Source organism: Drosophila santomea, chromosome X (genome assembly GCF_016746245.2).
Source record: "Drosophila santomea strain STO CAGO 1482 chromosome X, Prin_Dsan_1.1, whole genome shotgun sequence".
NCBI lineage: Eukaryota > Metazoa > Arthropoda > Insecta > Diptera > Drosophilidae > Drosophila > Drosophila santomea.
The window spans coordinates 7,941,759-7,956,523 of NC_053021.2; the positions used below are offsets into that span (position 1 = coordinate 7,941,759).

Sequence of the window (14,765 nt, forward strand, 5' to 3'; positions counted from 1 at the left end):
GCCCGACTTACTGAGCAACTGAGTGACTGCGACTGCTCTTGTCACTGTGCTGTCACTGCTACTTGGCCATAAATCTGCGCCGGATGCCGCGAAAAATGCAAAACAATGTGGCCAAAATAAAAAAACAAAAAAACACAAATAAAACAAAAAAAAATTGAATAATTTCATAAATGCAATCTGCTTGAAAGGTGGCTGGCTTTCAATGACCTTTGAGGTGTGCGCAAATTAATTAAACGGCGATAAGTCCGTGTCGACATATTGACAGCTGCCCCCCCAAGCAACACTAACCGATAAGTTTCGCTGTCCCTGAGTTCCCTGAGTTCCCTTGGCTTTCTCAGCTTCCTCAGCTTCCTGGGCTTCCAGGGCTCTCTGGCTCAATTGCACATCATTAACTTTGGCCGACTGACCAAGTGGGCAACACCTCCCTGCCCTCCTGCCCCCCTGCCACTTGGAGCTCCCTGTGCGCCCCTGGCATTCAGCTGGCGAGATACCAGGCCTGTGTTCGCTAAATCGCTGCACATTAAATGCAATTAAGAAATGATTGAAATCATAAATTAGCCCTAATTGGCCACAGGACGCTCGCCTCGTTCGCTCCTGCTTCTGCCCCAAATCCCCACCCCCCTTTCCAATCCTGAGCCGCTCCTGATGTTGCAACTCCAACGCTCCACGGCTGAACGATGACAGGCGGCACGTATTCGCTGGCCAAATTGTAGGGTGCAAGAATTGTAGTATTTTTAGCTGCTGCCCAGCACCGTGGGCTCCAAGTCCTTTAACCCTTAACTATTCTCCTTATCATACACATATTTTGCTAAATTTTATAAATTTATAAATTTTATAAATCATTACATGAGCTTTATAACTTAAATGTAATAGTATATTAAGTACAACAAGCAGCAATGAGAATTTGTTTGTTGAGGAAACCCACTCATGGTTCTACTGACTTCATTTTTTACAAGTCGCGGCTTTTGAATGGAGTTTCAAAAATTAAAAAACCATATTTTCGCCTGCCTAATCAAGACATGAATTAAATTGCCCATTAGTTGTTGAACCAAGCCAATCTGCACGGGCTGCACAAAAGGCACTTTGTAGCGATTCCCTGGCCATCCATCAATTGGCCGCAAATCGATTATGTCTGCCGTATCAGTTGCGAACTGTGATTGCTTAGCCCCACCCGCCCTTTCCACCTCATCCGCCCACTTGTGCGCCCCCCTGTACGCCCCCTTAACCCACTAAACCCCCTTAGCCCACGTTTAGGCCGCATTAAACACCTACCACCGATACCCCCTGTTAACCCATTGTGAGCAATTTGGCGGCCGTGCGAACAGCGCCAAAAGCAAACACACAAAAGAGGCGCAACCGAATTGCCCAGTTAGCAACCTGTCCAGCCCCTGCCCCGCCCCAACCGCCCCCTTTAACCCACTGAGCCGGGCACACCAATAAGCATGTGTGTAAGTAGATGAAATTAAGATTTTTTTTCATATGATTAAGCGTCGAGAATTTTTGACGGCAATTGTTCAGAGAGATGTACGTGCACTGAGCAAAAAACATACTACAATCAACGGTGTACAAGGTATGTGATATATATTTATGAACTAAAAAGATATAATATATATATATTTATAAAAAGAAAGCAGTATAACATTTAGGCAGCCTTCAAAGACTCACATATCCAATTATTTTGGTAAACACTCACTGTATTAATTGGCCAATTGTAAGGATAGTGTTTGCTCAATCGAGGCAACTCCTTTTCTAGCCGTGTATTTGGCTCTCAGTCACCCTTGCGGATATCCCGCCGCTCAGGCTGAAGATCTTCGCTGCCTCAGTCGACTGCTCTGCTCGCCTCGCTGCCTTCGCGATGGCGACTATAAAAAGCCAATGTTACACTGTTTCCGAATTAAACTGCTAAGAAAACAACGCGCGACAGCACACAGGCCACCTGCGCAGCCCAAACATCCCACCCACAAATTACATCCACATCTACATCATATCTACATCACATATAGATCACATCTATATCACATCCACATCACAACCACATCACATCTAAATCACATCTACATCAGAATTACATCCACATCACATTCACATATCCAGATTCGCACCATCTCGAGTAAAAATGGCCACTTCCGGTTCGATCCTGGTCGCCATCTTCCTGCTGAGCGCCACCCTCATTTCCGGCCAGCAGATCAAAGAGACCGCGCCCACAGCGCGTTTACTGGATCGCTTCGATAACCGATATCCCGACGGAAGCTACGAGTATCGCTTCGAATTGGACGACGGTACAGCTCGCTATGAACGCGGCTATTTCGCGAAGATCAACGAAGTGAAGACCCTAATGGTCGTGGGCTACTACGCCTATCGGATGACCGACGGGCGTTACATCACCGTGTTCTACAATGCCGATCAATTTGGCTATCGACAGAATCAGTGTAAGTTATCGATTTTCGCTGTGAGGTGATCAATAAGGTTTTATTTCGTAACTTTAAACACAAAAGAAAACATTCAATACTGATGGTTTAATGAGTACTTTAAAAGCTTTCCCATAAATGCAAAAATCACTTTTGCAGCAAGCTGTTGATTTGTATTGCTAATTGGTAGTACAGATTTAATAGTATTTGATATCCTGTAGATCATCATTCAATCACATATTTACTATCTCGATCTATACTCACCAACTAATCGCAAGAGTAATGGTTATTTATTGAACGCAAGTGAAATGATTAATGTAAACGAGCCAAGCATTATCGCAACTCTTTGGGCGAAAATTAATAAGACACGCAAACACCCATCGATTACGTTCACTCCACTCGAATCTGGTTTATATTAAATTATATTATTTTGTTCCGCCCACAGCGATCACGCCGCAGGAATATCCCAATCTGCCGCGCTCCATCGAGGTGCCCATGGTCAGCGAGGCATCTTCGGCATCTTCGGCATCCGATGGCGTCTCCAGTTCCCAAGCCAGGCTGGAGGCCCATGGTAACCCCGCCATGACGACGACCACGCCCCGGGGGGCGGGGACAAATCGCAGGGGCCGCTACTGAGAGTCCGTAATTGCCCACCATGCCCACCATTATTATTATTATGGCTCCTTGCATCGTTTTCCTTTACATATATGTTTACTTCTTTTCTTCCCTTTTTTTTTTTGCCCCCAACTACTACGTATTATACTATTATGAATTTAATTTTTTTCGACATTTTTTATTGTGCTCAATGAAATGGGATTAAAAAATAATAAAAATTTATTAAGGCAAAGCAGCGCAAAAATTATGAATTTATTATCGAAGATGTTTCCAGTTGTTTGTAGCCTTTCAGCCTCTTTTCGGTGTTCGTTGCGAAGATTTCGCGATTTTTCGAAAGTCGCCGACAATTTGGCAATAAATTTACCACAAAGCGTTTCGGGCAATAAAACATACAAGTGCAGGGCAGCCCCCCGCCCCCTCCCCTGGTGTATATATATATATACTTTGGATATCTGGCCATATTTTTGCATATTTAACACATTTTTGGCGAGGTTCTCGGGCCGAGGGCAATTAAGAAACGAAAACGAAACCAAACAAGAAAATGTCCAGTGCACAGGGAAAAAACAGAAAAAACTGGAATAAATAATAAATTACTGCATTTATTGCAAACATCAATAATGTTTTAAGAACTAGAATACCATCATAGATATATACTTATATATTTAAAATGAGATACAAATCAAGAAATATACAGCGCTGGAAGTGCACGATTTTGTGCTCAGTGCAGGAACGATTTGAAACGAAATGGAATGGAATCTCCGATTTCGATTCCCAGCTCTCGAGTGTGCGAAGGTTCATCATAAATTTATTAAGTGCCGACAGGATACCTGGGAAACGAGTTCAACGCTCGGCTGACTTGTGGACTGAATTCAGCTGGCACCTTCTTTTTTTTCACCTTTTTTTTTGTTGGCTGTGGGCCGACTATTAAGCCATAAAACATAAAAGGCCGTAAAAAATCATCTTGAGATCGGATTGCAATGTACCAGCTTAATTGCTGGGCACCTTCAAAAAAAAAAATTAATAATAATAAAGCATGATTTGTATGCTCGTAAAATTGAAATTGATTTCAAATCAGCTTAAGCCAAGTAACTCCAAGTGTTGCATAAGAATATTGAATGATTGAGTAACTGGCTGAAAGAAATCAAAGAGAACACGAAAATTAAAGGACTTAAATCGCGGAGTATTTTGCTAATCAAAGCAAACAAAAATAAATTGGATTAAAAAGGAAATTGCAGAAGCGCTAGCTTTTGGCTGCAATGAAAGCAATACTTGCTTCGCTGCTTTTGCTAAGCCGAAGAAAAGGCGATGGAAAGTGGCAGTCAAGGTGGGTTGGAAAAGCGGGTGAAAAGCGGGTGGAAAAGCGGGTGGAAAAGCGGGTGGTAGGTGGCTCGTCGTGGCCTTCGACACTTGACTCGATGGCTTGCCACTGTGCCCACTGTTGAGGAGCTCAGCTCAAGATAAAGCCAACGAAAAAGCCACGAAACTTGCGAAAATAAAAATGAGGAAAAAGGATGAAAATGGTGGGTTGGTTTGGCAAATAGCTAGATGCTCTTGGCCAGCCAATCTATTTACCAACATTTTATAAAAATTAACTCTGCCAGCGTTATGCGTAATTGGAATGCAACGGATTTGCCGACACCGGCATTTCGTTATAATTTATTTTAGTTTATTTTGCTGCAAGCACACTAGAACTATTTACACTCCATCCTGATTGAATGCCATGGTAGTTCAGCATTTTTGAGATCCACAAAAGGCAGGCTCTAAGAGGCAGTTGGTTTATTTAAAGAAAAAATGTATAGTTTACTGAATGTGCACAATTTAAATACATGTAGCCTGAAGCAAAGTTTATTTGAAATCATCAGTAATTAGAGTCTCTGCTCCTCAGCTTCAGTTAAGTATTGTAGTACTCGTATATAACGAAAAAATAAAAAACACAGTAAAAGCAACTTTGGCGAAGTACTTAAAGTGACTTTGCAGCGCAACACGAAACGAAATCCCCTCCAGAACTAAGGCTTTCCCACTTTCCCGCTTCTCCGCTTTCCCGATTTCCCGCTTTTCTTGCTTTTCCACTTTCCGTACTCTTCCTGCACAACGAACACATGTAGCTGCGCGGAGTCGTTAAAATTATCAATGAAACTTTACAAATCTTCGTCGGGGAAAAGAAAAAAAAGAGCCGGCAAAAATGGATTGATGGCGAGGGGCAATGGAATGGAAAATAAGAAAGGACTAAAGCCAAATGTACAAGGGAAAAAGTTAAGTTGCAACTTTGTTAACTTTGACGCTTATTAAAGCGATGAACAATCCAGCAACTAAGTTAAAAAGGGCGGAAGGACTCGATTAAAGGGAAACCCTCGAAACAATTTCCCATGCCCATGGCCATCAGTTCAATGTCAATGCCAAGAACCCATTCTAGTTTTACCATTAAATTCACATCACATTGCCGCATCGCAAATGCCGGGCCCAAAAAATATATAAATATTTTCCTGGCTGTGCTGAAATATAATCAAAAGGCAATAAATATTGCAAATGTGACAAAGCAGGCAAAGTTTAACTAGGACATGCGCCGCCCCCTTTTCTCCACGCCCATTTGCCCAGGAAACGGCTACAAAATGTTTACATGCTGCGGTAACAGCAACCAACAGTAAAAAAAAAAGCAAAAAACGAAATAAGCGAAAAAAAGCGAAAATAGCGATGTAAAAAAATAAGTAAGCCAGAGCCAAAGCCAAAGCCAAAGGACGAAGAATAAACAGAGGTGGAAAGGACACAAAAAATGAGCAAGGACCAAAATTAACTTAGCCTGACCATAGAGTAAAACACCCTAAAACGAAGTAGCATTGAGTAGTTACCGAAGTAAAAATCAAACAAAAATGATTTTATAATTTTATTCATGACTAAACTTGACTTTTTCCTAGTTAATAATAGATTGTATCATGTATTGGTATTAATATTCTATATTCTTTATTGCTTTATTCCATATGCACATCATATTCTTTAATGCTATTTAGCATTTCTTAGTGTCCCAATGGTTTAAGTAATTAAAGAATTAATTTTTTTACTAGCTGCTTAAAGTTAACAGCGAATGTAGGCTACCCCTTGGAAGGGTAGCTGAAAAAAAGGGATAAGCATTGTGGCAAACCCGTTGAGGGGGGGGGTGGAAAGGGTATGGCGAAAAAAATGAAATATAAAATGCAAAAATGGCTTTTAAGCGGCGAATGTCGCGGGGTGCCACCCCCCAAGGGACGCAGGTGTGTACGTGTGTGTGTGTGTATGTGTGTGTGTGTGGGTGGGCAGGATGTGGATGTGGCAAAAGGACATTGCTGTTGTTTGCCGGTGGGTGCCGTGTGCCATCTGATGTGTGCAGTTCATCAGCGACCGCAGCAAAAGGCTGCAAGATCCTGCATACACACAAAAAAAAATTAAATGAAATGAAAAATGAGAAATGACAGCGGACACAGGACACAGGACACCGCATCCTGGCAGTTAGCCATCACAAAAGGGGGAAATGAAATTATCATAGGGCTGGCTTAGCGCAGTCAAATGAACCAGAAAATGGTTCATTAAAAACGAGAACTGAAGCTGCACACACACACAACACACACACACACACATGGGTGGGGGTGGAGCTTGGATGTGTGGGGGGGGGTAACACTTGGTGGAGCCAGCTAAGCTGCAGCCCTGAGTCAATTATGAAGTGCAAGCTAATTGCATTCCTTCGCTGGATTTTGTTTGCCGCTCTAATGGAATTGCCAGGCACAAGTTGTCCCAAAGATCCTGTCTAACTAACTGCTTTACTCCTAACTAACTCCTTTACCACCACCAACACAGCTCCTTTGTTTATGCAAGCGGAAATTCATTATTTTAGCATGCACGCCGCAAATTATGCTGTGAACTCTCGTGCACCTTCCCTTTGAATTTGCACAAATTTCGCGGATATTTTTTTGCATTCGTTTTGCTGCAAGTGGAATTACTATATTGGAAGCGGATTAAATTCATCTGGCATTGCGGCCAAATTTCTGCCAGAGCATTAACATTCCAAATTGAATTGGGTCTCAGCAATTTATATATGAGGAATTTTGGACTATCTGCTATCGGCTTCAAGTCACTCTTTTGAAGCACTCACTTTATTGCATTTTGTGTAAAACAAAAACATAAAAGAGTAAAAACTCCATAGACACCCTAATAAATTTAAATGAGAAACATTTTTGCGTTATTTTTTACTCGCACAGGGATTGCTAATTAAATAATTAATGCGTGCACATCGAACGCTTCGAAAGCTGAAACAAAAAAAAAACAGAATAAGTAAATCAGCAAATAAGTGCGCTTATAAATATTTAAAAGTTACCACAAATTGCCGCTCGTCAACTTCAATCAAGAGAGATACTCGATTCGAGCCACTTGTTTTGGCCATACATTAAGTGAAGTTCCACCAATTATTTTCGCTTTAGTCAACCACAAAAAAATGTGCTTACCAGAAAATCGGGCTACAAAAAAAAAGGACACAGGGAATTGTCAGCCGCACAACAACTGTGGATTTCATTTAAATTTTTAACGAAAATCCACTAAGAGCATTGCGAACGACGAGCAGAATTGCGACCAGGTTAGTTGTAGCATAATAATGCATAAAAAACATTTAACATTCCATTTATATGCGCTCTTTTGTTGCCCGCAAAAAGGCGTAATTTCTGTTATATTTTTTTATTTATTTATTTTGCTGCGCCTCTTTGGTTTTCAATGAACACGCGGCTATATGTTGAATCAATGAATTCATTCGCTGGCCGAGGAGTAAGTAGTAGGGGAAGAAGGAGTCCTCTGGATTTCTGGAACTGAGTGCCCGACTCCGGAACACACTGGCCAATCCATGTTCCATGGCCATCCGCACACACGCACACACACATTGATAAATTGATAAACGCATTACAAGATATTTTGCACATTTCATGGATTGTTCGCGCCAAAGAAGGCGGCACATATGTATGTACATATGCTCGTATGTATGTTAAAATATGATATATACGTATGTTACATATGATATATATGTATGTTACATATGATATATATGTATACTATATGGCATAAAGTCAGCTCGTGTTAAAATCTGCTTTTATGATTAATTGCCGTGGCGCTGGGAAATAAACCACGACAACGAAGGCGACTTGCTGCATTTCAATTTGCATTTTCGTTGCATTTTCATTGCGTTTCGTTTCATTTCATTTCGTATCGTTTCGTATCGTTTTGCAGCCATTTTCATTGCTCGACCACTTTTCCGGGCATTTTCCATTTGGCACCTTCACACTTTTGTGGTTTCATTTCGCTGGGCACGAAGTAATTCCACATTCGGCATTCGGCTGATTTAAGCATGATCCTTGTGTAATCGCTCGTTAATTAATACTTGCACACATTACACAAAGTTCACAAACATTTTAGCTATTAACTTCGAAATGATATTTTGCAGAATTAGTTTGCTTATCTACTTGTGCATTACATAGGCATATTGGCTCATATAAATATTATAATATATGTTTCATTACAGCTTAGTACCAAAACTTAATTGGTTTTCAATAGAACAGGCAATTGCTTTGTTTGTAGCATCATTAGTATTTCAGTTATTAGGTTTTTTCTTTCGGTGCTCCAGCACTCTGGATTTTCCCCATTAAATCCCACTTGGCTCCACAATTCTGCCGCCTTCAAATTTGCTGTTCGTTTGGTTCTCATGGAAATTGGCGCGTTTATCTTGCATTATTTTGCGCACATTCGCTTCGCATAACTTTCGGCCTCTGTTTCTCTGGCTCAACTTGAACTCACTCCGCCTCGAATGCACTGAAAGAAAAGGGATTGAAAATTTAATATAATTAAATTCATGTTAATACTTAAGTATGGAACACAAATATAGCAGTACAGCAGTAAATAAAACATTTAAGCTAAATTATGTTTCTCATACTACAAAATATATATGTTTTGGTAAATATCTTTAAATAGCTTCAATAAATTTGTATAAAAGACAGGTGTTACATACTTTGCCACGCTTCTAGCATACCCTTTCTACGGCCAGAGCAACGGATATGAATACCTATAAATGGCGTCCATTAGTTGGTAATTAAAACGCCCATTTAAGCTCATTTCTTTCAGTGCTCCCGAGACTTTCGCCAGTGCTTCCGTTTCCTGCGAGAGGACGAAAGGAGGAAAAAACGAAAGAACAAAAAGGACGAACGAACAAAAAGGACGAACAAACGAAAGTGGGAAGGAGCAAAAGCAAATGGCCGAACTGCAACTGGCATTTTTGGCGTTCCCGGCACGCGCTCACTAATTTTATTCCTTAATAAAAACTACAGGCGCCTGCACAATGCGCTGGAGGGAGAAGGCGAATGCCGTTCGTGCACGTACCGATCGCCCCCTCTCTTTCCGTCCCCCGGGTGCAGCTATCTCGCTCATTGGCCCCATTGCATTGGAGGGGGGTAGTGGGGATTACTACCTTTGGCGAGGTGCGCTATCAAACTAGCAAGGTTCATTAAAGTGATAATTACAAAGGCCGTAAAAGGAAGGACCTTCGTACGTAAGACGACAGGCAACGGAAATACGAGCTGCAAGCTGAAAAATAAATCCCAAACATAAACACGACGAGGCGAGGAAAGCTCTGCTGAGGGGGTGGGAAAACCCAGGGGGGAAGTTACAGGGCAGTCCAAGAAAATGTAATACTTGCAAACCATGTTTCGAATTTATCACCTTGTTTCCAGTTAAATATCTGGATATATATCAATAATAAGCGGTGCATAGGACTTACAGAGAATGTGCACGCATTCAAAAATATTTTTAAAACTCTTAAAAAAGTGCTATGAAAATGACAAATTCATGTGCAATTTAATTGCCAGACTTTGGGTCTTCCAAGGGGATAATACTGTGCAAAATCATGGGAATCGGAGCAAACCGATAAAGTAAGGTCGGACATGAATTTAAATAATCACAAGCCGAGACCCCAAAAAAAAAGGAAAAACAAAAAAAAAAAGGACTTTGCACAGCTGCCAACAGGCTGACGCCCAAGGACCAAGAAAACTTTGCGGCATAAACAACAAGCAGGGAAAATGCGGGTGGGGGGGGTGGTGAACGGGTGCAAGATCGAGGGAAAGAAAAGCCATAAACTACAATTGAAAGAAACAACAAAGACATTGCCAGCAGCTATAGCAGCAACAGCAGAAGGCAAGAAGTAAATAAATAAATAAATAAATAAATACATACATATGTATGCAAAAATGGCAAAAGGATTGGGCAAAAGTGAAATACTTTGATATGCATCTAAATGGCATCATCAGCATCATCCTTGCCCATCCCGCCCTTAACCCTCGACTGCCCACGGGTTTTTTAAGTGAGAAAACAGCGTGCACGCAGAGAATAATGTATAATGTGTAATTCATTATCTAATCTCAATAAAATCTAGATTAAAAAGGAATTTAATGCTTAAACTGTATCCTATATAATGTAGAACTATGAACTACAAACATACGTAAATTTAAATAGCACGAATATTATTTGATATATCTAGAAACTTTTCTCGCAGTGCAGCAGCCTGGCTGAACAGCAGCCACCGAAGATGGCAATCAGTGGCACTGCGATTGAGAAAGCAACAGCAAATAGAATAGAAATCAGGCAACACAACATCAACATTCAGTGTTTGCAAAATCGGGTGAAATAAAAATAGTAGAAAAACAAAATGCGAACAGATCAGACCTCAGACCTCTGCCAATGCTGGATGCAAACCAAAAAAAAAAACAAAAAAATAAACCTAAAAAATATATATTTATTTGCAACACCAAGTGCGACAAGCAAACAAAATACAAACAAAAATACAGCAAATCATTTTGTGGGCTCAACATTTTATTTCGCCGACAAAGTGAACATTGGTGCGGGAAATTATTATAAATAAATACTTGTACATTTCACAAATCGAAAACAGCAGAAATCGAAAAAAAAGTAACTCACAAAAATGAGCAAAGATTAAAAACTCTCTACGCATATATTCGGTTTTTAATACGTTCAAGGGTATTGTTTAATAATATATGAATATCAGAAGCAAAAAACTACCACTAGTTTTCTTTACAATTTATTCCCAAACTCTGCCGCTAAAATAAGTTATAAAAAAAATGTAAAAAAAAAAAGAAATATATATATATGTAGATTTATTGTGGTGGAACCACTGTGCCGCCTGCTGGAAATCCTGCCCAGGCTCATTCACATATTGGTCGCTTTTGTGGCTTTGTAATGCAAATGATTGGGCAACCCTGGCTGCTGATAGTGCAGCTCGACTGTTGAGGGAAAAATGGAAAATGGAAAATGTAAAATGGAAAATAGAGAATGGAATATACAATCAGCATGGATGGCAACTCTGGACACACTCACTTCTATACACATTGTAGCCCCGCTCGTCGGCAATGTAGTACTGCGTCTGGATTTGATTCCTGGGTCCCGGAATGGGCACCGAATTGAAGCCCTCCTGCACGTTGATCAGCCGGTCGGCCACTCGCTTGGTGTACAGCTTCTTGTAGTTCACCAGGCCGTTGCTCATCACCAATCTGGAATATGGTATTATAAGTATTATTTCATATTTAAAGGCATATATCTAAAATAACTAATGTTTAGTTTCAGCTTGCGCATAGTTGGTACATTTGTTTCGCAAATTATGGTTAATTAATCGTAATCAACTCACTTGTACTCCTCGGTGCCGTTGGGGTGTATAACGTGATAGTTTTGCACAACATAGATGGGCGTGGGAGTGGGCGTGCCCGTGGGATGACTGCTGCTTGTTGGTCGAAGGGTCGTCGTCGTCGTCGTTGTGGTTGTTGGTGTTGGTGTTGGTGTTGGTGGCACTTCGTCGAAGAAATAATCAAGATTCTCCTCTTCAAAGTCCATTTGCGGAAATACAACCAATTGATCCTCGTACAATGGCCACATTTGCTCAATAGGTGTCCCAATTTGGTTGGGCTTGGTGGTTGTGGTGCTAGTCATGCTACTCGTACTGGTGCCTCTGGTGGTCCTTGCTGTTGTTGTTGTTGTGGTGGCGCTGGTGCTGGTGGTGGTGGTGGTGGTGGCCAGCGGCGGACTGAAGTCATCACCATCCTCGATGTCACTGGGCCAAACAACCAATTGTAATTCATAGATGGGCTGGCTGTCCGGGGACTTCAAGTGGCGTGGCCGCCAGGCGTCCGGATTTGCTTCAGGCAACTCCTCCATCGGCTTATTACCACTGTCGGTGGGCAACCACGCCCCCTCATTGTGGCAGCCTAACGAGTCCATTGTCGCCGCATCGAAAGTCAATTTGCAGTCGATGCGTTGGCCATCCACTTGAGCAGCAATGGCCTCCGTCTCCGATTCCAGATGCTGCTCCTGCTGCTCCTGCTGCTCCTGCTGCTCCTGCTGCTGCTGCTGCATCTCCGCATGCGGGTCATAGTCGTTGGTGGTGGCAATGGTGGTGGTGTCCGGATCCGAATCCGAATCCGAAAGCGAATCCAAATCCGAAACCTCATCCGAATCCGAATCCGAATCGAAGTGCGGAGCTGTAACTATGCCGGCCTGCAGCAAAGGGATTAGTGTGGCCGCCAGCAGCAGCAGCAGCTGCAGGAGCACCAACTCCGGCCGGATTCTGTTTGATGACATGTCTGCGGGCGCTTTTCCTTGCCTTTTGCACGCTGCCAACGGCTCCGGACTTGTATTTATACGAATCAAAGGCACAGCTGTATTCAAGTTGACTGAATCATCATCATCGTCTGCATTATCATCATCATCATCATCAGTATCAGCATCAGCACTCTAGACATCAGGCATATATATGTATGTACATATATATACATTTTACATGCACAATACCGTTATGCGGCAGAACGGCAAATAAGCTGGCTTTGAAACGACGACCACTTTGGAGAAGGGCCGACAATAAGCAGTCAAAGCGGGCTTTTAACCCGTGAATCGAATCATGTTGTACACAATAATCTGCCACCTAAGCGATGGCTTAAAGTACGAACTCAATAATGCGACTTTATTGAATGCTTTCAAGGCATATTGCTCATACGCAGTGTATGCCTTTATTTCAAAAGGCTACGTTTTATAGCAGAATGATTTAAAACAGAGAATTTTACACAGCATTAGATAGATTTAGAGATGCTAAGCAAGAGCTCTTACTAATCAGCAGCATTTATGGTTTTTGGTCAGCAATGTATATTACGCATACGCAGCGTTGCCTTCTAACCCTGCTTTTTAGGTACCTAGAATGTTGTGTACTCTTACCATCCCACTCGGCAGCCAGGGGTTAAAATGCATCACCATACGATGATCATGTGAAACCGAAAGATGATGAAAATCGGTAAAGGAATATATGTACATATGTACATTTGAATGAAGAGGAGCTCAGGCGCAGGATTGTAAAAATCTTTATATTCGCCACATTGTGTGTGAGCTCGTAAATGTGCTAATGGATATTTGGTTCGTAATTTTTTTGCTCCAGAGGTGATCGAAGTTCATTGGCTTAGTTATTTATAATTTATTCATTTTTATTTTGAACTTGTATTTCATGCACATTTTAATTGAGCGTAATTGTAAGTGTTTAAGTGTTATTTTAGTATGACTTTCTAGGTTTTTTGTTCTCCATTTCGCTTGGTTTTAGCTTTGTGTCATATGAGTTGTTTAACGTTTTAAAGTATTATTTTTAGGGCTTGCTTCTCGGCCAACCGGTTAAAGTTTTGAATCATTTTGGCTGCTTATTTGGATCATAATTCTGGTTTTCCGGTTTTTTTGGTTTTTTTGTATTTTCTGCATCGTTGTTTTGCGCTGTTTTCAAGGACAGGCAGCTTGATAATTTAATTCAATTTCTATTTAATTGAACCAAAGGCGTCTTTAATGTGCAATTTATCAAAAACTTTTTGATTTATGAGTCCGCAACAGCAAGCGGCTGTCCAGCAACTTGTTCATTTCACTCCACTTCTTTCTTAGTTTCCTTTTTCCTTTGCATTCGGGAAAATTTCAAATCTTACCCGAAATTTCCATGCAAACGAAACATTTTCCACCAGCCACCCCACAACATTTTGCGTTTCCTTTTCATTTTCCTCCCGTTCCGTTGGCACAAATTTAATTTGATTTGATTTTGGCCGCTGGACATGGCAATCCCAAGGCAATTTGTCAAAAAGCCATATAGCTACTGTATATATTTATGTACGCACACATTTAATGGCATTTTCTCTTTTTTTAAATTTTCGAATAATTCCAAAATACAATATCCCTTAAAATATTTGAGGTAAATGTGGCAATAATAATGGCCAATTGCTATGCCATTTATGGAGTAATAATATGTTGGGCAAATATTTCTAGTTTAGGCGTTTATGCAAAGTATGAGGAATTAATTTGGGCAAAATTGGCAAACAATTGGTAAGCAATTTGTTTGCGTTTGCTTGGTAAATTAATTGCACAAGTTTGCAAAATTAATGGACACCTGCAGATTCCCAAAGTGCCAATAGCTGCATGTGTTTGTTTGTATGCATGTCTATATTAATATTGAATTTAAATCCCATAAGCTGGCAAACGAAGATGCTGTAATTTTGGCTGGAATATATAAATAAGTATATGGCCGCTATTAAATGCTGTCCCACATTTTGTGTGTGCAAAAGCCAGTTTCTTTTCATTATTGAAAACCATTTTGATTCTTGGCAAATCTGGTTCCATTAACCGCGGCCCAAAATATCATTTCATATCGCGCATATGACCACA

At 41.0% G+C, this 14,765-nt stretch overlaps 2 protein-coding genes across 2 annotated transcripts; one reads left to right on the plus strand and one right to left on the minus strand.

Moving 5' to 3' along the window:
* The first annotated feature begins 2,116 nt into the window (after positions 1 to 2,116).
* On the plus strand, positions 2,117 to 3,044 carry LOC120457101 (larval cuticle protein 16/17). Its single transcript, XM_039644291.1, has 2 exons — positions 2,117 to 2,429; positions 2,854 to 3,044. The coding sequence occupies exons 1-2, from the start codon at positions 2,117 to 2,119 to the stop codon at positions 3,042 to 3,044; spliced, it is 504 nt and encodes a 167-aa protein (XP_039500225.1).
* Positions 3,045 to 11,243: 8,199 nt separating this feature from the next.
* LOC120456754 (mediator of RNA polymerase II transcription subunit 13) lies at positions 11,244 to 12,674 on the minus strand. The gene is made up of 3 exons (XM_039643747.1): positions 11,719 to 12,674; positions 11,412 to 11,584; positions 11,244 to 11,317 (listed from the first exon to the last, which is right to left on the minus strand). Exons 1-3 carry the CDS (start codon positions 12,663 to 12,665, stop codon positions 11,244 to 11,246), a joined length of 1,194 nt encoding a protein of 397 aa, XP_039499681.1. The 5' UTR covers positions 12,666 to 12,674.
* Positions 12,675 to 14,765: the final 2,091 nt, after the last annotated feature.